The 24,184-nt window shown below is 34.3% G+C and overlaps 2 protein-coding genes across 2 annotated transcripts; both read left to right on the top strand.

Annotated features, from left to right (window-relative positions):
• The first annotated feature begins 13,665 nt into the window (after positions 1 to 13,665).
• Positions 13,666 to 15,682, top strand: LOC110793154 (methyltransferase FGSG_00040). The gene has a single exon (XM_021997991.2). It carries the CDS (start codon positions 13,799 to 13,801, stop codon positions 15,386 to 15,388), a length of 1,590 nt encoding a protein of 529 aa, XP_021853683.1. The 5' UTR covers positions 13,666 to 13,798; the 3' UTR covers positions 15,389 to 15,682.
• A 652-nt stretch (positions 15,683 to 16,334) lies between these two features.
• Positions 16,335 to 17,462, top strand: LOC130463415 (putative F-box protein At3g16210). The gene has a single exon (XM_056832545.1). It carries the CDS (start codon positions 16,335 to 16,337, stop codon positions 17,460 to 17,462), a length of 1,128 nt encoding a protein of 375 aa, XP_056688523.1.
• The last annotated feature ends 6,722 nt before the right edge of the window (positions 17,463 to 24,184 follow it).

Raw genomic sequence — 24,184 nt, forward strand, 5'->3', positions numbered from 1 at the left:
TTTCTTGCCTGTGACGATCCCAGCTCCCACTGAAACCAAGATCCGTCGATTCCGAATATTCATAGATGGAGTATTTAATGCCATTAAATACTTGATCCGTTTACGTACTATTTGTGTGACCCTACGGGTTCAGTCAAGAGTAAGTTGTGGATTAATATCATTAATTCCACTTGAACTGAAGCGGCCTCTAGCTAGGCATTCAGCTCACTTGATCTCACTGAATTATTAACTTGTTAATTAATACTGAACCGCATTTATTAGACTTATCATAGAATGCATACTTGGACCAAGGGCATTATTTCCTTCAACCTTGACTATAGGAGATGACAAGGTGGCCTTTAACCTGTCTCATGTAATGAAAAGTCCAATGCAAGAAGTGTCTTGTTCTTTGAATACCTCTATTGCTAAGTTGCCTCATTCCAGTTCTAGAAATCTTTCAAATAATGCACTTGGCTTGAAAAGGTTTGCAGGTGATGATGATCCTGGAGATGCAGTTGATGCTAGTCCAAAAGCTGGAACAAGGGGTTCGGTACTCAATGGCACCGGGTTTGGTGCCCCTGATCGGTGAAGTTGTAAGTTTTCTCTTCCCCTCACTTTGGTTTTACTGTCGTGTTTTGTGCAGTGGGGACACTGCATCATTCTAGCTTGGGGGAGGGATATATCTATCTTTATTGCTTTCTAGTATAGTTTTATTGTTGTTTTTTTCTGTAGGTGTTGTACGCTTTGTACCGTCCACTAGGGGTGGGAGTTTACGTGCAACGAAAAAAATGTACTGCTTTCCTAGTATTATTGATTAGTTTAGTTGTTTTTCTTTACTTGCATTGCATTCATATTTCCTTATACCCTGCATAGTGAATTTGACTTTCAAACCATGATCGGACTCTTTTTGACTCTTTGGAGCTTCTCTTGAACTTAGCTATGATTCTGAAATTCAGTCGGTTGTGCTATACAATGATAACTGCTTGGCATTGTGTGAACCAATTGAATGGTATGCGGTAAGATGTTGGTCTCGTATCAAGAATAGCTAGCCAATTATCTTGTAGGTCACCTTACTATGTGTTTGTGTGATTGATGTGACCTGTTATCGTATGATTTTGGCTTGAGATTCATTAGTAGTTTAGTTGCAACTCACGCATGCCGTGTATGACAGAGGCCATTCTCTTAGGAAGCCTTCAGACGAATTTAGAAACATCAGTTCCTGCCTTTCATACCCATGTTGTAGCCTTGTCCGTTTATTGTTTTAACTCCACAAATTGAGCCCTATTAGCCCCGTTGGTTACTTGTCCCGAGTCTAGCTTGGGGGAGCTTCGGTGTTCGTAATGGTTTCGTTGATGTTGATTGATTGGCACACTAAGTCAATAGTTCGTGGTTCGAGGCTATGTTTGGATTTGTGGTTCGGAAATGATGTATATTATTGTCGGCACCCAAGCTTGTAACAGTTAGCATTAGATTTATTTATGTACTTTCGATTTTCATTCTTTAGTTTCATTTTCAAAAAAAAGAAAAGAAAAAAGAAAAGAAAAAAGAAAAAAAAAAAGAAAAAAGAAAAAAAAAAGAAAAAAAAAATAGAAATTTCAAAGAAAAATCAAAAATATGTTTTTCGTTTTTTGTATATAGTTTGAAGGCAAGGAAAGGGGATTGAACAAAGAAATTGACATTATATTATGTTTTTTTTCCCCTTGGTTATATATAACTTGGTTGATTGTTCGGGTTTCATGGTTCGATGGAGTTGGATTTTCGGCATTATCACGCCGACGCATATAGTTCACATTTGCTCCCCAAGTTGGACCTTACTCTCACTTTTCCCCAAATTATATCCTACCCTTCCTTTTCACCTAGCCCCATTACAAGCTTAATATAAAGACCTCTTGATCGGCATGTTTGTTTTGTGAATGAGAAAATTGTTTCTTGCTATTGTCATCTTACCCCGCGTTGCATCATATATTCATATTCTACAAGGTATGCGGCGACGACTAGCTTGATTAAGAACGGTTTGTGGCTAAGCTTGGTTGTTTCAACTGTGGATCATGATGCTTTGTGGTTCTATTTGTATCCGAGCTAAATTTCTGTCTTAATAACTTTGTTTGATTGTTTGCCCGAGAGTTGAGTAGGTTTGTTCAGGTTCAATGAAAGTCATGTGCGTCTCATTTCTCTGTATTCGGTCTAGTGTTGCTTGGGGACAAGCAACAGTTTAGCTTGGGGGAATTTGATGAATCATATTTATATAGGGTATTTTAGGCTCATTTAGGTTGCATTTCTAGGCATTCCTCTCATTTTAGTTGCATTTAGAGTCATTATTGCATAAGTCGTCGTTATCGTACTCTATTACGCTCCGTTTGTGTTTTCTTTGATATTTCAGGTGATTTTACAATCATTTGGATGTTTCTGGAGATTTAGAGGTGGGTAGAATGGCTATCGGATGGTTCGTATTGAAAACGTCGTGTTTGATCGGAAAACGAAGTTTTCGGAAATGATTTGCGAAAGTTCCGGTTCACTTAGCTTGATTTATTCGGCCATCGAGGCAATTCGTTATTTTGGATGACATGAAGCTAGTTTCTGATGCTCGCCATAAAATCTTGGTAATGTGGGAAGCATCGTCGCAACATCGTACTTGAATCGTGCAATGTGGCCACATCGAAGTGCTTTATGCTCATATCTAGAGCTTTGTGGCCGCACCCAGCCCGCAGCACCCCGTCGCTTCACTAAACATCGTCTGCCATGCTCACAGCGAAGTGCTCCGCCCACAGCCAAGTGCTGCGCCCACAGCAAGAAGTGCTGCGCCCACAGCAAGGGTTGCTGCGCCCACATCTCACTCACGCTTCACTAAGCAGTTGTTGGCTTGCCCACAGCGAAGTGCTGCGCCCACAGTGCGTCCAGGCCGACGAATCCATATTGTGTATGTCTCTCATGCCATCGACCAATCGTTGACGACTTCTATTTTTATTTTCTCATTTATTTATTTATTATTATTTCAGAAGTAGGAAGCCTATAAATATTGAAGGGAATTATATTCCTAGGGCTCTTATCTTATGTTATTTTTCTTCCTTAGAATTCTTTGAACGTTTATTTTTATTTTTCTATTTTTATTGTCGAACGCTTTTCTGAATTCATTCATTCATCAATCTAAGGTAATTTCATAATTTCTTTTTCTCTAATTCAAATTTATTATTTTTCGTTCCTTAGATTAATTCGTTCGTTGATTATGAATTCCATTATTATTATTCGTTTCATGATTGTTAAATTAATTATGAGCGAGTAGTCTTTTTCTAGGGCTAAGTAAGGGAAGCCATGTTTATACCATAATCGTTATGCATTAAAGTTCGTTAATTTATAGATTATGATTGAGTAATTCCAATTGATTTGTTCTTAATCGTTGATTCATGTTATCGGCCAATTTCATGGATTAATTATCTAGCTAATAGGAATTAGAATTGAAAGATCGTGTTTTTAGAGGCTTTGTACAATTGGCAATTCTGATTATGTTAGCGATTGTACTGCATATGTTGAATTGAAAGTGTTAAGACCCGACCGTAGGATTAGCATGTACTTTAATTACTCGGCCTAGTTTATTCGTTGTCGAATTGAATTGTGTTATTGGATTGGCATAAGCATGGTGAACCGAACAGACGCCCTAGACCTTTAATTCATTGATAAATTACGCATTTTTATTATTGCTTTAGCTTTAGTAGTTAATACTCAAACTCAACTTTCGTTATTGAAATAGTTCGTATAATTGGGCAAAAACTAATAGAACTTGTCTCCCTGTGGGATCGACCCGTATTTGCTAAGTATCTGCTAACAACAGACACCGTGCACTTGCGGTATCACTTTTTAACTCATCAAGTTTTTGGCGCCGTTGCCGGGGAGACGGCTATATTCTATTAGTTTTAGTTTGATTATTTGAACTGTTTCCATTGTCTCATTGGAACTCTCAGTTCCAATTGAGGCAAATCTCACTGCGTTTTCTTTCGTTGTTGTTTATGCCCAGGTCTGCCAGAACGGGCACCTTGGTTCCTCCCGATCCCGATCTTGGAAAGACCCTTCGTCAACTAAAAAAGCAACAGAAAAAGAAGAAGCAGTCAGGGTCCCAAGACTCACAGAATAGTAATTGTTTTGATTGTAACAGTTATGTATTTTCTTTTAATCTGTGGTATGCAGATCTATTTTATTATTGTAGATGCCGTATGGCTGATTATTAATGAAATTGTTCTTCCCCGTCAAAAAAAAAATCATTTAAGTTATTAATATAATTGAATAAATATAAAATGAATGGAGTATGGCTGATTATTAATGAAATTGTTCTTCTCCGTCAAAAAAAAAATCATTTAAGTTATTAATATAATTGAATAAATTCGTTCAACCACTTTCACACACTTACAACAACAACTCTCCAAAAGTACACAAGTAAACATAATTTATTACTCCCACAAATCTCCATTGATTGCCATTGTCGAAGGTTTGTCAGAAAATGTCAAGAATAATTAAATACTTCAAAGTCCTAAATTCGGCAAATATACAAAGTCCTAAACTTATAAGTATACAAACAAGGACCTATGTTATTGGAATTATTGAGTAAAGGACCTAAGTTTTTTTTTTTTTTTTTGATCTGGTGAGTTAAATTTGGGTTAACTTGCCGGATTGTTAACCTTAGGTCCCAATTGATTTATGCGAAAACTTAGATCCCAATCTTGCACTTAACTAAGTTAGTTAGGTACCCATTCTAAACATTGAGATCGAAATTGATGAATCACATTTTTATAGGGTATTTTAGGCGCATTTAGGTTGCATTTCTAGGCATTCGTCACGTTTTATTTGCATTTAAGGTCGTTTTTGCATAATTTGTCGCTATTGTACTCTATTACGCGTCGTTTGTGTTTTCCTTAATATTTCAGGTGATTCTATGGTCATTTGGTTGCATTCGAGTGTTTAGGGTTGGTTTGAACGATAAAAGAACGATATGTTGACTCGAGGATCATTACATGCCTCTTGGGATAAATTTCGAGTCAACAACGAAGCTAAACGCTACTTTTCTAAGCATCAAAACTGACAAGCGTTCACTCTTTTGATAATATCTCAAGTTCTACTGATCGGAACGAGACGATTTTGATTGGGTTAGAAAGTAGACTGAAAGAGCTTTCCAGCGATGGGTCACACGGCCTTAGAGGACCTCTGGATCAAGAGTTATGGCGAAAACAAAAGTGACGATGCTGTTGCGGCAACGCTACGCCCACCATCTTCACGAGCACAACAGTTCCCAGCGAGGGATGGCTCGACACCAGCGAGGGATGGCTCGACGCCAGCGAGGGATGGTGCGCGAGATCCCTCGCTGCCTCATTGCTTCGTTGCTTTGCTTTGCTATACACTTCACCAGGCCAACGAGGGATGGTGCGCGAGATCCCTCGCTGCCTCTGCCTTGCTTATGCTTTTACATGCTTCATCGGGCCAGCGAGGGATGGCTCGCCAAGATCCCTCCCTGCCATATTTCGCGGCATATTATCCTCTTGTCCGTCCAACTTGGTCGTGCTCGGATTTTATCGCCACGTCATCGTTCCATCGACCAATCATTGACGACTTCTTTTTTTATTTCCTTATTTATTTATTTATTTATTTTGTTTTAGAAAAGAGAAACTATAAATACTTAAGGGAATTAATTTATTTCCCTCATGCTTTATTTTTCCTTTAGGTTTCAATTCTCCTAGATTTCTAATTCACGTTCTTTTTTCTCTCTTTTCTTTTTCATGAACTATAGTTTTTCTACAAACTCCATTAATGTAATTCTTTGAGGTATTATTGATTTTCCTTTTTATTTTATTTATTGCTTTTAATTATGTTTTCATTCTTAGATTTGATTTTCATTGTTCGTTTCATGATTGAGTAGTTTGCTTTCTAGGGTTTGGGAATCCATGTTTATATTATGAATCCTTATTATTATTGTTGATGGTTTGATTATTCATTGATATTTCTAGTTGATTATGTTTATATTGTTAATCTTTGCAATCTGATCAATTGTGTGATTAAATCATGCTAATAGAATTTAGAATCGAAAGATCGAATTTTAGAGGCTTACCTACAACTAGCAATTCTTGATTATGTTAGCGATCGTACTGCATATGTTGAATTGAGAGTGTTAAGACCCGACCGTAGGATTAACTTGTGCTCTAGATAATTTGAATATTTGAGTTGTTGATGATGTTTTGATTGATTTTGAACTATGAACATGGTGAACCGTTGCCCTAGATCTTTTAGTTTATTTTTCTATTTATTTTAGTTTAAACATTCAATCCTAAATTTCGTGACATTGTTAGTTTCGCCATACCTTGAAAGCTAGATTTAAATAGCCATCTCTCTGTGGATTCGACCCTGCTTACCCTACTGCATTGTTAGGAGGTTTCGCTGGGATTTTATTTTTGACGGGTGTACGACAGCCTATCAGAAATCGACACCACGTAGATTCCTAACATTTCAATTTAGGATAACCTTAATTTTTCTCACTCTTATCTAGTACAATTCTACCTTCACTACTACAGAAATATGCTTTTATAGCGTTTTTTTAATAGCGGTTTTACCCATTTCGCTGTCAAAGATATCAAATAAGGCATTTAATAGCGCTTTTAAAATAAGCGTTGTGATATGTACTTTCTATTATAGCGGTTTCAAATAAAACGCTATTAAACCCTTTAAAAATAAAAATATAAAAAAACCGCCCAAGAAAGCCTTTATTTGGGTTTTTAAAAAAAGGAAAATTTGTTTAGATTAAAGTTGTGCTCTAATTCTCCAAACCCAAACCCCCCCCCACTCCTCAAATCAACGAAAACCCCTCTCTCCTCTTAGCATGTCCTCTTAGCATCTCCTCCCCTGTCGTCCTTGATGTTTTGCCGTCTATGGAAACAGTTCAGCGACAATGGTGTTGTGGACGGTGATGTTGGCGATTGTGGCGCTGTAATTTCTTGATTAGGGTTTCGATTTTGGTTTTTTATGGGTATGAGTTTCTTCAATTTTCTCAAATTTTGGTTCTTTTGTATAATTCACAAGTTTCAATCTTGGTTTTTCTAAATAGATTTCTGACTTAGGTTTAGATCTTAGGTTTTCACATAATTGGGTTACTCGACATTTGGGGTGATATAGTTTGATTTGCGCTACTCGGAGAAATCAAAGGATAACAGTGTTTACTTGATCTGCAGGTCTGTATTGATAATTTTATTTTATATGGCTTACTTAATACTGCTAGTTTTTTTGTTGAATTTAGAAGTTAAAGGATGCTTTATATTACTGTATTGTTTATTTTGCTCGAATGGGTTGTTAATTGTTCATTGGTTATACTAGTTTTTACTGGATTCAACTGCCTGCTAATGTTTTAATTTGATTATTTAGGTTCTCAAGAAGCAGTATGCTTGAATAGCATCAAAACGTGTTTTCATTGTAGCGTTACTTATTGAAATTTTTTGGAACTTGCTTTAATATAATTTGTATTATGTGTACTAATTTGGGATTTTTTGCCAGAATTTTCTATAGTCTTACTGATTAAGATAATTAACATGTGGCTTAGACTTAGAATGTTGCCTTTAGAGTTCAGTCCAATGTCAATAGTAGTTTTAAACGAGCAAAGTGTTGTTGGTTGGGTGGAAGAAGAGAATTGAACGCAATGAAATGAGCTTTCATGTCACTATGGTATCTCAGATCTGCAATGCTATTGCAATTAAATGCAGACCTGTGAACCTACAACCAGTTATCCTGCAAAAGGGAGGCTCATGAGAATCGAAACCAAACAAATGAATGACTTCGATATACAACCATGCACCAAGGTATGAGCACAGCCTTCAGAATTATATTAATAATATGTTTCTACACAAAACTTTCCTTTGCATTTGCAAATGGTCAGTTAATTCAACAAGAAAAGCATCAAAGAGTCGTAGAAAAGAGTCGTTCTGAAATCAATATGTTGATATGTTCTTTCATTTATGTTCTTTTGCAGCTTTCCACATATAATCATCAAAGGACCATATGTCCATCACAGAATTATAAATTGTATGCCATTGTTTACTTATTGGACTCGATATTGGAGCAACTCCCTTTATCAGCATTCTCAAGAATCTCGTAAATAACTTGAAAGAAAACAATAAATTGTATGCCATTGTTTACTACTGAATCTGATTAGCTTTGTAGTGTTGCTTGTGAGACCTTCTAAAATATTGTTTGAGAGAGTGTTCTAAAAACTAGAAGAAAATTACAATTCAAAGATGCTTATTCAGATGCTAGTCATAAAATGAGCAAAATATCATCTTGTTCCAGTGGTTTTATGAGTACTGAACATCTAAATAAGCATCTTTGAATTTAATTGTCTTCCATTTTTCAAAAGGTTGGGAGATCAACAGAGAAATAGACTACAAGTGTACAGAACAACTACTCTATCCAGCAAATTTTCTCGGTTCCTACGTAGGAGCTCAAAAATTAGCTTACCAAAATGAACACTGGTTTAGGAGAAATATTAGTATTAGATGCACAACAGAAAAATGCAACTTCGAAAGTATATGTTTGTTTGTGATGACATTATACACAAAACAGTGGAAATCATTGCACAACATAGAAATGTAACTCCAAAAATAGATCGGGGGGCCATATTTTCTTTTGTCTTAGGAGTATGTATGGATATTGACTTGCAATTGCAAATAGCCTGTTTGAACCGTATAAAGTTCATTGTATAAATTTGGGGTTAAACATGTTTTCCTTATTCAACAATCTATGATGTAAGATACTCTGAATCATAGGCTCATAGCCATCTAATATTTTGCTGTTTCATTCAGGCTCGTCGGATGATGGGTAAATTGGATATCTACCGGAAGTTCACTAATGCTTTGGTAGTAGCTATTATTTTGTCTGTTGGTTGGATAAGCTATGAGGTACATAGAAATTGCAACTTCTATATATGCTAAATTGGATGTTTTTGTTACTTTTCTGTTCTCACAAATTATCTGCTTCTTTACATTTAACTTTCAAATAATTCCTTAATATTTTGTATGCAGTTATAGTTTAAGGAAAATGATGCATACAACGAGCATGGGCAATGCTTGGATTGTTCCAGCATTCTGGCAGGTTCTTTCCTTCTCTTTATTAACTGTGATTTGCATCCTCTTGGCGCTTTCCCAAAACTCGACAAGGTAAAATATGGGTCTTTATGCTTTTCTTTATCATTTCTTCTAGCTCTACCATTTTTTCACTACTTCACTTGCTACCCTTTGATGTTTAAACAAGTTAGTTTCTGGAACTGTTGATTACGTAATCAACAGTTCCGGAAACTAACTTGTTTAAACATGAAAGGGTAGCAAGTGAAGCAGTGAAAAAATGGTAGAGCTAGAAGAAATGATAAAGAAAAGCATAAAGACCCATATTTAGATACTACCTGACTACTTAACTAGTCTTGCATACTTAAAAACCTGCAGAAGTTCTTAATTATCCAAATTCGTGCACACGTTGATGCTAGTCAGTTGAGTCCTGGTTCTGAATTGAGACTATTGTTCTTAATTCGTCTGTAGTGATAATCAAAAACTTGAAACAGACTGATGTTGCTGATGAGTGTGATACTTTTTATCGCAACTCTATGAGGAATGAGGGTTAAGGGATTTAGTGGAAATATTGGCATGATTTACATTGTCTGAAATATCATCTGTCTTTTTAATACTGCACCGGCTTTATTTTAATACTTTCAGTTTCATTTAGGTTAGCATTATAGAATTGTAGTAATAAGGGTTAGTGCTCAAAAACTACAGTAGTAGTGAAGAGGATCAAAGGTCCTTCGAATAGTGAGTCCTTGATGCTTTCTGGATATTTTCTTTTTCATGTTTAAGACATCTCTCATTCGAGGTCCTTCTAATGAAGTGATTTAACATTAAGTTGCCAACTCCTGAATTTTAATTCTGTGTTTTGAAATTTCTCTTAATCAACTTCAGGACGTTCAAGATAGGAGTGATACTAAATCAAAAGTCAACGAAGACCAATGGCTTAAACATTCATGAAATACAAAGATCAGAATCAACCACTTGAAATTTGTGTTGAAGATATTCTTATTAGAATTAATTGGAGGAAAAGATGTCAGATGATCGACTCAAATCGATCTCATTGTCGCCTACTTTGATGTCATTAAGACTCACACAATAGGTAAATTGTAAGTTATGTGCTATTGGTTTTCACCTACTTATATGAGTTAGGGGAATACTGGAATCATTATATGGAAAAAATGTGCAAAAAATGTGCAGGAAGTGTTTTGACTAGGGGAGACAAAGAGTATATTGACGAAGTAAGAACTCAACGGGTGCTTCATGTTGTTCAACAATTGTATATTAGCTAGGTTACCTTAAACGGACCAACAAACATACAACTATGTTAATTAATGTATTTTGCCTAGTTTAATGTTTGTGGTCTTATTTTAGAACATATCTATGTAATCATTTTTATTAGGGTGACAATTGTAACATTATTTTCGTTCAGGATTGAAAATTAATATTCAATTTCTTTTTTATTATCCTCTTCAATGTATGATAATTTTGAATTATGTGTAGTTATTTTGTGCGGTAGAATGAAATATGCAGCCAACGAAATTGTAATTTTAAAAAAAAACAAATCACTTTAATAGCGCTTCATATACATCCGCTATTAGAAAATAATTTAAAAGTTGGCGGCAAACATTTAATAGCACACCTTTAATAGCGCTTATATTGTGCTATAAAAGAAAATTTTGAATTTTCCTAAGGGTACTTTTAATAGCGCTTTTAAAAAGCGCTATTAAAAGTACATTTTACTTTTAATAGCGGAGCCATCAACAGCGCTTCGAAAAGCGCTGTAAAAAGCAAAAATAAGCGCTATTAAAAGCATTTTCTGGCGTAGTGCTTGTAGGATTCCTCGAATAAAAATTTCTACCTTGTAGGAGCATTGAAATTGAAAAATTAATTCCATCAAAGAGTGAATATTAACAGTTATAAAACGGAATAGTAATGATTAACTATATGCTCAGTATTATTATGTTTTTTTCTTTTTTGACAAAAGCTAGAACAATCATTTATTAATCAATACCTAGTATTTAAAAAAGAAACCCAACTTCCTTTTTACGACACGTAAGCAACACTATTTTGAAGACACGTGGCGGACACATAATCATGACCATTTAGAAGACATGTTGCCAAGAATACATAATCAATTCTTCATTTAAAACATAATAAGTCACCTCAACCTTTCATCCTTCGCTTTCCAATATTAGTTTACCACCGTTTAGAACAATTTAATTAGAGACATTGAAGAATACATTGGCGGTTATGGTGAATCAAGAATGAGAAACGTTTCATATGGTTATAATTCTCTGGTTAATGAATTTGACTATTTATTAAACCTACATGTTTACCATTTTTTATAGACCGATATTCCACTCTGACTTATTTTGCTAAATTTCTTCATTTTGAAGAATTTTATTATTTTTCTATAGGTGGATGGAAGTTAAAATTATGTTATGAACTTCTAATATGTCCACCCCATTGTTTTTTGGAAAAATATTTCTTGTAATGAGGTTGGTATTAGTTAAAGCTATCATTATATTCAATTTTTTAGCCCATTTAAATCAACGGTGCATCTTCTTTGCATCCCGTTGCCTGACTTGCTTCAAGCGTCATCATATTTCAAGTTCTTTTACAAACAACTTAAAGACCGACAAACATGGATGCATTTTTGTTTTGAAATCTGTATGACATCTACTACTACCACACCCCCAACTCCATAAGCATAATTTCGAGTTTTAAAAAAATGGTTTAGTCTTTGATATTTTCCAGAATTTTGACATATCACGTGTCATTCTTGATCACAACTCTTAATTCTTAGGTCATTTTCCTTTTGGGTATTTTTCTTGATTGTGATGCAAAGGATAGGGTGCGAAACTTTATATATACTTGGCAACTGAAACATAGTTTTTAATCCAACAAACAACAATGGTGAATTTCTTAGCATATTGAAGATTTGTTGATTTCTTTGGTTTAATTCAAAGAATACATATGCTTAACTTAGTTACTCCGTACTAGCATATTTCTCTTATTCTCATTTTTTAAAACCCCTTGGATAAAAAGATATTCCCTCCGTCCCTTAATACTCGACCTGTTTTGACCGGACACGCTTACCAATGCACAACTTTGACCACCAATTTCTTTAACTACATATTATAAAAACTTATAAAAATATTAATATTTTAAAAATATATATTAAGATGAAGGCAACAATATATTATACACTAACATTTGTTTTCATATACTAGAAATAAAATAGGGTCAAAGTGAATTATGTGAATAGTGCAAAAAGTCAAATCGGGTCGAGTATTAAGGGACAAAGGGAGTATAATCCTAAACTAAGAATGTATTTGTGGTATTGGGGAGCTCATAATATATTCCATAAAAGTAATGCTTCCACCCAATATATCTTGAGAATTTTAGTATGTCTACGTACTATCAAAATTATTAGTGAAAGTTTTTAGTGAAGTATTATACACTTATACCTTTAATATTTTGATATATCAATTTACCATTTTTTAAAATTGAGTTTCTTAAAATATAGCCCGTGCGTAGAACGGGCCAAAAGCTAGTTATATTCAAACCCAAATTCTTATATGAGACTGTCCTCACCATCAACTAATGGTGAGACCAGTTCACACTTGCGAATTTAGGTATGTTAATTCTATAGTTTAGACATGTTACCTTTTTTTTTTTTTTTTTTTAGAGGAGGTACTTTTTTTAGTTTAGGTATGTTACTTCTATAGTTTATACATGTTACTTTTTTTTATACGGAGTAGTTTTAGGGGAGATACCTTCTTAGTTTAGGTATGTTACTTCTATAGTTTAGACATGTTACTTTTTTTATATAATTTTAGAGGAGGTATTTTTTTTAGTTTAGATATGTTACTTCTATAGTTTATACATGTTACTTTTTTTATACGTAGTAGTTTTAGGGGAGATACCTTCTTAGGTTAGGTATGTTACTTCTATAGTTTAGACATGTTACTTTTCTTTAAAAATAATTTTAGAGGAGGTATTTTTTTTAGTTTAGGTATGTTACTTCTATAGTTTAGACATGTTACTTTTTTTTATACGGAATAGTTTTAGGGGAGGTACATTTTTAGTTTAGGTATGTTACTTCTATAGTTTGACATGTTACTTTTTTTATACGGATTAGTTTTAGGGGAGGTACCTTTTTAGTTTATGTATTACTTCAATAGTTTAGATATGTTACTTTTCTTTAAAAATAATTTTAGAGGAGGTATTTTTTTTAGTTTAGGTATGTTACTTCTATAGTTTAGACATGTTACTTTTTTTTATACGGAATAGTTTTAGGGGAGGTACATTTTTAGTTTAGGTATGTTACTTCTATAGTTTAGACATGTTACTTTTTTATATATAATTTTAGAGGAGGTAATTTTTTAGTTTAGGTATGTTACTTCTATAGTTTAGATATGTTTACTTTTTTTTTTATATAGTTTTAGGTGAGGTACGCTATTGGTTTTGCGCTCGTCACACCATCAAGTTGATGGTGTGACGGATCTCACAGGAGACGCGCTGATATTCAAAAGTGGTGTAAAAGTCTTCAGAATTACTATTCCGTATTTTTTTTTTTTGTAAAGGTTTCATTTGGGTAGCCGTTACAAAAACCAATCACATTTATTTTTAAGGAAAAAAAAAGAACCAGAACAATTTGAAGATGACCGTTATATTCAATTCCAATTCAAATTGAGGAAAAAAAACCCAGATAGAATCAGAATCTCCACAAAAAATCAGAAATGGAAGAAGAAACAGCACTACAGCATCTCAGATCTAAAGCCACAGAACAACTTCTCAGAGAAGATTGGAATGAATCAATCAAAACTTACTCCAAATTCATATCTCTTTGCCAACAACAAATCTCCAATACATACAATCAATCTGACCTCTCAAAACTACAGAAATCCCTCTGTTTATCGCTCTCGAATCGAGCCGAAGCTAGACTCCGGTTACGGGATTTCGAGGAAGCCTTAAAAGATTGTGATGAAGCACTTCAAATTGACAGCACACATTTCAAAACCCTTGTCTGTAAAGGTAAAATAATGCTCAACCTCAACAGATATTCTATGGGCTTGGATTGTTTTAAGGCTGCTTTGGTTGTTGAATCAAATTGTAACGGGAATTTAGAAGTGTTAAATGGGTTAATTGAGAAATGTAAGAAGCTTGATTATTTGTCAAGAACTGGTAATTTTGATGTTTCTGATTGGGTTTCTAGTGGGTTTTCTGGGGTATGTCCTGAACTTGGTGAATATTTCGGGAATGTTGAGATTAAAAGGTCTGAAATTAGTGGAAGAGGTTTGTTTTGTACTAAAAATATTGAAGTTGGAAGTTTGATTTTGGTTACTAAAGCTGTTGCTACTGAAAGGTGTATACTGCCAAAATGTAGTAATGGGGTTTTGGGTGAAAATGCTCAATTGGTTATGTGGAAGAATTTCATTGATAAGGTTAATGAATCCGCCAAGAAATGTCCGAAAATCAGTCATTTGATTAGTACATTATCGATTGGAGAAAATGAGGATGATCTTGAAGTGCCAGATATTAGTCTCTTTAAGCCTGAAACTCAAGGAAAGAGTTATGTTGATAAAAATGTTGATGTAGACAAGGTTTTGAGTATACTTGATGTGAATTCGCTTGTAGAAGAGGCGGTTTCAAGCAAAGTTGTAGGGAAAAACAGTGATTATTATGGTGTAGGCTTATGGTTGCTACCTTGTTTGATAAACCATTCTTGTAGTCCAAATGCAAGGCGTTTGCACATTGGTGATTATGTTGTTGTTGTTGCTTCTAGAGTGGTGAAGGCAGGGGAAGAGATCACATTTGCTTACTATGATGTTCTTTCTCCATTTAATAAGAGGAGAGAAATGGCGAAAACATGGGGCTTTCAATGTGAGTGTAAGAGATGTAAATATGAAGAAGAAATGCAGTCAAAGCCTGAGATTGGAGACATTGAGAAAGGGTTGGAACGAGGACAAGATGTTGGTTGTGCCATTTTTCGATTGGAGGAGTGTATGAGAAGATGGGTAATGAGAGGAAAAGAGAAAGGCTACTTTCGAGCATCATTTTGGAAAGCATTCTCAGAGGCATATGAATCAGAGAAAACCATAAGGCGGTGGGGAAGAAAGATACCGGCATTGGAGGTGATTGTGGATAGCTTAGTTGAAGTAGTTGGGAGTGATGAAAGGGTTCTTAAAGTGCTTGTTAGGAAATTGAAGAAAAGTGGGTGTGGATTTGGAGAAATGGAAAGGGCAATGAAATTAGGAAGAGGTGTTTATGGTAAACTTGTCAAGAAACAAGCACTCAGAATTCTACTTGAGCTAGGACTTCATGATTAAGTGGCTCTACTAACTTAGTAGACCATGTTATTTTTCGTATTATTGCAAATCAAGATCCGCTAATATGCTTTAATTTGTCACAACCCCTAGGAACAAAGTGCGCCAAATTCTTCTGCTGTAGTATCTTGTTTCAGTAGAAAAACTTTGAGATTTTATTAGCTTAGATTCATTGTTGTTTTGTTTTTACAAGCTGTTGGTAGCAAGACATTAATCTTTGTCAAGCTCAAGCTCATAATTTGGATTACTTATAAACATTAACTAGAATGATAGAATCCGTTATGCTTGTGTTTGGTACTTTGGTGCAAATGATTCAAATATGATTAAATAGTACTCCCTCCATTTCTTTTTTATCTTCCTGTTTCTATAAATGTCGTTTCTATTTGATCTTCTGTTTCTATTTTTGGACATTACTTTTTACCATAAATTTCCTCACCATCCCTTATTTAATTCATTCACATTTTCCCATTCATCCACCCAACCCCACTTTTATGATTTTTTATTATTTTAAGAAAAATTATCTTCTCTCTCTTTCATTTCTTTATTTATTTATTATTTTCTCTTACACCCAATCATTATTCTTACACCCAATCATTACAAGATTCTACTTTTCTTATTTTCCACCCCAAACACCAAATAGGAAGATCATTTATGAATGGAGGGAGTAACTACTACCTAGATAAGAATATGCTTAATTATTCCTTAGACTAAGTAAACAACCTAATTACTGCCACTAGAAAATAGAAAACAACCTTAACAACTTTGAGTTACTAATAATCGTTACTTTGAATCATTAATATAACAATTTTGTCAGGGTTATTAAATCCATTAAATTAAATCAATTAGTTTTCTAGGGTGTTTATGTATATACTCCGTAAACCTAATTCATTCTCTGTTTGCTCTCTCTTCTCTGAACCTCAACCTCATCGATCCCAACTCCCTTGTCGATATGGGGAAAACGAAATCGAAAAGGCGGCACAATAATTTGTCGAAATCTAAGGTTTTACCACCGGAGCTATATTTACCACCGGAGTTATGGAAAGAGGTACTAGCGAGGCTGGCGGTGAAAACCCTATTAAGATTCAGGGCTGTTTGTAGATCCTGGTGTTCTATGATCGATGAGCCTGATTTCCTTTCGATGCATCTTACTCTTTTTAAGAATAATATAGACAAGAATCACTTACTTGTCATGACTTCGGACTTCTGGGGATACGATAAAATCCGAGTTCGTCTAAGAGATAATTTGACGACAACTACACAACTTGGGCAAAAGAGCAAATTATTTAAGATTCTTGGAAACTGTAATAGATTGGTCTTGCTTAAAGATTATACGTGGAATAAGATTAATAATAGTATGCTTTATTTGATAAAGCTATGGAACCCATCTACACAAAAATCTATTGTACTTCCCTCTTGTCCGGGCCTGGGCCGTAAAGACGTTGTTATTATTGGATTTGTCCCTTCCAGTAATCAATATAAAGTGATTGCCTTTGAATTTCCTTCCACAAGTTCGACGACGTTTTCGGTTTATTCAGTTGGTGATCATCGCAAAACTGTTATGATTGATTTTCCTGTTATATCTTTGCAATCTATGTATTGTTATGTAAAGTACGGACACGTGTGTGATTATTACTCTCATGACGGAGCTGCACACTGGCTTGTGTCCGATAAAAAAGACCAAAGTCAGTTGACACATGTTCTTTCGTTCGACTTTGGTGTGGAAGGTTTCAGGTATGTGAAATTGCCGGTTGCTGAAGATCCCGAAATGGTAATGAATCTGTTTATCCAAGGCGAATCATTGGCAGTGTTTGGTATTTCGAAGCAGAGTAGCTTCATTTGGGTTATGACGTCGGAAAACGACAACCCATGGAGTGTATGGTTTTCAGGAGGTTCTAATTCAGATGGGTATGGATTATTCTGTGGGGAATTGTTATATAAGAGGCAATTCCATTATTTATTCCCCAGAAGACGGACATCATATAAGAAGCTTTTATTTGATGAGAATACAAGTAGATTCATTGTAGTATACAACAAATTTGATGAACCAATGTCTTATAACATTATAACTCGATCATAAAATACGACGGGTGAGAAAATATAGAATCAATTTTGTGGATACTTATGTGGAGAGCTTGGCGTAGGTTTCTTGCTTGTTTTGGCATTACTTTCTCTATTACGGAGTACTAGTACTATAGTATTTCTTTGTGTACGTATATCCGTATTGAAACATTTTGAAATAAAACACTAGCATAATTTTCCTTTGGCAGTGAAGCTTCTTAGAACAAGTCAGAGTTCGTAGTTGTTGCCGGTAGGAGGTGAATCGGTGATGCTTCTTTTGGACAGTTGTTTCCGTGTCAAAAAAAATAGGGGGTATTGTACTTTGTAGGTCTATTGTAAACAGAATGCTAGGACTGGCTAAATGCCTTGTAGGTAAAATATTCTTATATATTTCGGTTGTTATATCATTTTATTTATAACAAGTATGTATCTCTCACTGGTAGTTAGTATGGAACTTCTGTTGATGCTTGTACCTTTTTTTTTTTTTACTGATAATGTAAGATATACTCTATGCTTATCTGTCCGGAGTTATCTTTTTGGTATGATGGGCTACTCAAGTCATGGACTGAAATTTGTATCTGCAACCTGTACTAATTGGTTTTCCCTGTTATATAGTTTTGATTTAAATCCAATTTTTTGAGATATAGATAAAGGTAATGAACTGGAACTGTCAATATTCATCAAACTTTAGTTTTCTAAAATGGACAGTACCGTAAGGCTTAAGATGACTGTAGTCTGTAGGTTTTTTCTGCCTTGGAAAGACTTGCAGAGAAGCCCTTCTGGCTGAGATCCTTGACTTGATTATCTTAGTGAACGGGAACTTTGGGAAGTATAAGGAATATCATCAATGGGCTTGTAGGAAGTGATACCTTGCCACTCAACTGCCATATGAAATATTTATAAGGATACAAACATTTTACTATATCTTGTTATTGCAAACAGCTGTTGAATTTTTGGTAAATTTGGAACTGCAAGTATAATGGGTGTCCCTTTGTCCGGAAGGCTATAGTGGTTTTTGTATCAGATTAGTCCCTTCTAGTGAATAATGATATAAAATGGCTGCCTTCAGTTATGATAATAGATAAACCATTCAAGTTTACTCATTTACTTGTCGTCGCCTACAAGTTCGATCTTTAAAAGCTGTACATTTGAAATAGAAATTCTGTGGTGTACTGTGTAGGCATCTAAAGTAGAATCTCCTAAATGAAAATTTAGTTCGTAAATGAACAACTCATGTCTTACAACATTACAACCCATCAAGTAGACACGTACAGCATTTGAGGAAATCTAAGGATTTTGTTAGAGTGCACATTATGTGGAGACCTTGGTTTTATGCTGAGGACCTCAAGGCCAAAATTCACACCTTTCCCATTAAATGTTTTGTTTCAAATGGCTGATTCTCGGAGTTGCCAGGTACCCAGTGCCGACTGGAGGGAGAGATATACATTCATGACTTCATGTCACTTATACAACTTCAATGTTTCTGATTCTCTTTTTTTTTTTTTTTTTTTATGTTTACTTTTTTTTTATTTTTAAAATTCTTTCAATTTTTATTTCTTCTCTTTTTTTTAAAAAAATTCTGTACTTGAGTAAACTCTTATCTAGTTTAATTTTGGCAAATTTGTCAAAAACTACCCTATAAAATATGATTTTTGCGAAAAACTACCTTATAAAAATGTTATGTTGTAGGATACTACCTTTGACCGGATTATGAGCATTAATTCAAAATTACGACGTTGAATTTACTAGGTGCATCTTACGCGACATCTAACGGGAAAGACGTAATTAAATGGCACGTGACATATATATGGTAAAGTCAATCCCGGAATATCGATCAAACGTTTAATTCGAGAAAATGTAGTATCTTAGGCCCTGTTCTTTTTGGCTTAATTTCAGTTTCAGGATTTATTTGGCAGTTCAGTTCAGGAGCATTCAGTTCACTTCAGTTCAGTTTAGTTCAGCTCTAAAGAACAGGGCCTTACAACATAAATTTTTTATAAGGTAGTTAATTGCAACATTTTTTTTATAAGGTAGTTTTTTTCAAATAATTAATTTTACGAAAATGATAAAGGTCGCAACATGCGACCTTTAAGCCGTGTCACAATGATTACATGGCATGCTTATGTGTCATTATTTAAATTGAAAAATAAAATATTTAGTTTATATATCCTACTTTAAATGTTTCAAAAAAAACTAGGAAAATCTTAATATTCTAATTTATTTCCTTATTTATATCGACTACCTTATTTACATATTTTCATAGTAAAAATATTGCATTGATAGTAAAAATATTATTATGACTCATAGCCTACGTGTCGCCTATATGTACCAATTAAACTGCGACACGTAAGATTGCGACAACTAAATGTTGTCGCAACTTGCGACCTTTATCATCACCCTTAATTTTATTAGGTAGTTTTTGACAAATTTGCCTTTAATTTTATATCCTGTTGCAGCACAACAACAGTTTAAAGTGTGAATGAAACTACAAAACGTTGAAACCAATAAGGATGTGTCATGCGACTCATGCACTCGTCATGCAATATATGTAGTAAGTCATACTCCCTCCGTTCCTAAATACGTGTCCAGTTTCCATTTATGGCGTTCCATTTTATGTGTCCACTTTCCGTTTTGGACATACACCTTTCCCACTTTTCTATACACTTTTTCCACTTTTCCATACATTTTTCTCACTTTTCTATACATCATTATTACCTTTTCTTACACATTCTACACTTTTCCCATTTTTCAATCACCACCTCCACTTTTATTTATACTTTATCAATAAACAATTATCTACTTTTCCTTTCCAAAAAAAAAACATTCTCAATCATTACCTCTTACACACCATTCAATTTTATTAATTACCGTGTACATGTCTAAAGTGTACACGTATTTAGGAACGGAGGGAGTAACAAATTACCAGCTAATGAGATGTTTCTTCCTGGGCGAATGTCATTTATTTTTGACATGGTAAGTTGTTGGATAAGTGTTATTGTACTTTTATCAGTTTGTGTGGAATACCTCATTTAGACACCAAGCTGATGTTATATAAACTTGGATAGGACTATAAGCGGTGCTCTCATTACCATCATCATTCTTTAATAATAGTATATGGTAAATGAAACAAGCTTTATGCTGCTGTCACAGGCTTGTTCTTTTTTAGATCTGGTGTTTATCTATGATTCTTTTGTATAAGAAAGTTTCTAGTCTGTCAAGAAGTTTCAGTTATTATTTCTGATTCTATATCATAATATAATTAGCAGACTGATTTTTACTTAACACCTGGAAGACTATCCTCCAAGGATCTTTTTTAATCATTTCAGTATACTTTCCGATCTTTGTTTTGTATGATCTCACTGGAAATCATATAAAACATTATCTATTTAATATAGCTATATATCTTTTGACTCTTAGACATATTATGTATAAATTTACTATAATTTATAGTATACTCCCTTTTTTTTGCGAACTATTTGATTTTTGCCTAAGAATCCACAAATTACAGAAACCTCTATTTTTCATTTCTTTATCCTGATGGGGTGGATGTAAAGCTATTTGTGCTGACTGGTAGATTGATTAAAAGCGTGATCCAATGTAACAACTTTGACGGGTCCAGATTGTATGTATAGGATTGCTTCGAGGAAGATAAATGTTGTCCTGACTGATTGTTTATAAATTGGATGTACTCAAAGCTACTTCTTATGCATGGCAGGACAATGTTTATTCTCATGATATCCCAACTACGTTTCATAGAAGTAAAGTTGACTGTCCAGTACCCGAGGTTGGTAATCTGCCTATATTTTGTTCATATTTGAGCGTAAACTTTCATATGAATGTGATAATTGCTTGTGCAGGAAATGGTTACCGTAAGTGTTGATGGTTCTGTGCTGGACCAAATTGCAAAAATTATGTCTTATCTCCGTCAAGGATCATCTGGAAAGATTCTCAAGAAAAAGAAGAAGGAGAAAGAAGTCAAAGGAAAGATCATCTGTCCTGGCACTATGCCGCTATCTATTCTAGGTGGTTGTGGTGTGTTGCCTGCTATATCTTGTGTGGTACAAGTCAAATTCAAAGACAGGCCGGGGTGGGGGGTTGAATGTAGCAGACCATTATATAGTTTCTTCAACTGTTGGGTATAATACGACTTTTGTGTATTGCCTGAGTGATCAGTTTTTGGTAAATACATGATTTGAAGCATCAGTGTATCATGTGTTGATGTGAGTAAAGCGCTAAAGTGAGACTAACTTTTTCAAATCCACTGACTGACAAAAAAGGTTACATTTATTATTACGTAGTATAAAATAGTGAAGGAAGTTAGAAATGTGAGACACATGTTCTGAATGAGTATAAACATAACATCAGTCACTAAGCCTCTTATCTGGATTATGCTGAAATACTCTACTATCAAATAGTTAGTCATCTAAGCCTCTTATCTGGATTATGCTGAAATACTCAATTCCCCTACCTGCTAGTAGATCAGTCACTTACAGATGCTTTCAGAACTTCTCGCTTTCAAATCCTTCGTTTATCATTGTACTCTTCCACAGTACAATTTAGTCTCTCCTTTTCCTTCTTCTCCAACATCAAGGTAGCAAAATTAGAAATCTGACTCAGGGGAACCATAAAATAACATCAGATGTATCAAACAAAGAATATACTTACAAGAAAACAAGAGAAGGGAGAACCATGTGAAGGAAAACATAGTAATAAAGAAGACATAGAACATATCGAAAACACTTGTACACAATAGTTTGTAAACTTTTATCATAATCATGCCACATTCTATTTGCGAGTAACAAAGAAAAGAAGAAATGAAAAATTGAGTAGATACAATCATCAGCTCATGTAAGAAAGGAGTTGGGCACTCAAAGATTCATATAGCAGTGTAGCACATACCAAGTAGGGGGCCTTTGCCTATTTAACTGTCATGTATGTTATTTACGAATTACACTGGGGCGTGTATGCATTTGTTTTCATGTTTTTGTATTTCTGTTACAGTTTTGGGAAGGGGCGAGTTACTATTTTCAAAACAAATGAGAATTTCTAGCTTATGTGGACCCAACTTAGCTGTTTTGTGCATAGAAACCAATCTCTCCCCTCCAGCACACTAACCGGTCCTAGATTCTAGCTTAAGGGTGCGACCAGATTCAGAATTGAGAAGATCTCTGACATTCTTGTTATAGATTTCTAGTCCAGAAATCCTGCTAGTGAATTCTCTTTCCGGGGTCTGTAATCATGGGACAAGCGATTAGCTTGACATATCAACTATAGGACGAAACATACTAAGCTTAAACTGAGCTTTTACTTTCTATGATCAGAACCTTACATTCATTATATGGTTGTAAATATCTGTTACAGCTTTTTCTATAATTCCTCCCATTGTATATGTCTTGCCACTTCTTCTCTGTCCATAAGAAAATATAGTTGCTGCAAACAAAATCAATGTTCAAAGTTTAAAGTATCAAACCACCACAGCACATAAACAATCTGAAATAAACATAGGAATGCTCAATGAAGCTATTAATAATTTTAAATGACACTAAATATGGCTTAACAGAGCTTTCAAAGGACACTAAATATGGCTTAACCATGGTCATTAAAATTCCACCTAAAAAGGATTAGGCTCCAAATTCGATCGTGAGCTCAGACCACAACAAAGTACCAAATTACCATCATACTGTGTAAGCCAATTCTAGCGTAGAATGTTAAAATAGAGAGCTAGGCTGCTGGTAAACTCTTGAGCACCTGTCTTTTGGTTGTGTCTGCAGCAAGGCTGCTTTAGACCAGATTAGGATAAGAACTTCAAGAATTAATTTGTTATACTTGCTGAAATGGCTACAGAAGGACTACAAAGGCTCTAGATTCCAGAAAAGGGTGCAGTAAACTGTTGTTCCTGCCTTAGTAATACCAATATGGAGAGTTAGAAGTGATGCAATTTGGAATTTTGAAGTTATACATACTGATTCTTTTGTAAAAGTTGTAAAGGATACCATAAAGAGCAGGATAGGAAGAATCATAGGGAACTAAGTGTAAATATTACAGATCTCTAGCTGCGATACCTAGACTTTTTTTTTCTTTGTTTCATTTTCCGCGGAGATACCTGGACCTTTTTTTAATAATGTTCATGTATGATTGAATTTGCTGAACTATAATTTATCAAATTATTCAAAGATCGTAGATTGAATAAGTGTTTGCTTGATCTACCTTGAAAAATATAATTTGAGTGATTCAAATGATATTGTTAATTTTCCTTTAATTTTAAAATGTGTTCATCATGCTCTGTATATATATATATATATATATATATATATATATATATATATATATATATATATATATATATATATATATATATATATATATATATATTTGACATATTTGACATATTAAATTTTCTTTGCAGATTATTGATGATTCAAGTGGTAATGATGTAGATCAAGATCAACAAGTTATCTTAAGCTAGTATAGCAATAGGTTTACTTGGTAATTAGTTTGTATGTAGTCAGGAGGTAGTTTTTATTTAGTTTTGGACTATCCTGTAGAAGAAATGATGTTAGGAAGTTGTTTTTGTTTTAACATATTCCTTTTATTTTAGTTAACTAGACTCTGGAAATCAATTTAATGTATGGATGATTTATATTGTTATATGTCACTTTTTCTAAATTAATCAAAGCACGACGTTACGGGTGTTTTATGATAATGTAGTACGTAGAGTATTTGATTATTATCATCTATGGT

This window comes from Spinacia oleracea, chromosome 6, assembly GCF_020520425.1.
Source record: "Spinacia oleracea cultivar Varoflay chromosome 6, BTI_SOV_V1, whole genome shotgun sequence".
Taxonomy (NCBI): domain Eukaryota; kingdom Viridiplantae; phylum Streptophyta; class Magnoliopsida; order Caryophyllales; family Amaranthaceae; genus Spinacia; species Spinacia oleracea.

Excerpts from the sequence above, each read along its gene's own strand:
- LOC110793154 (XM_021997991.2), top strand. The coding sequence starts at position 13,799 with ATGGAAGAAGAAACAGCACTACAGCATCTCAGATCTAAAGCCACAGAA.
- LOC130463415 (XM_056832545.1), top strand. The coding sequence starts at position 16,335 with ATGGGGAAAACGAAATCGAAAAGGCGGCACAATAATTTGTCGAAATCT.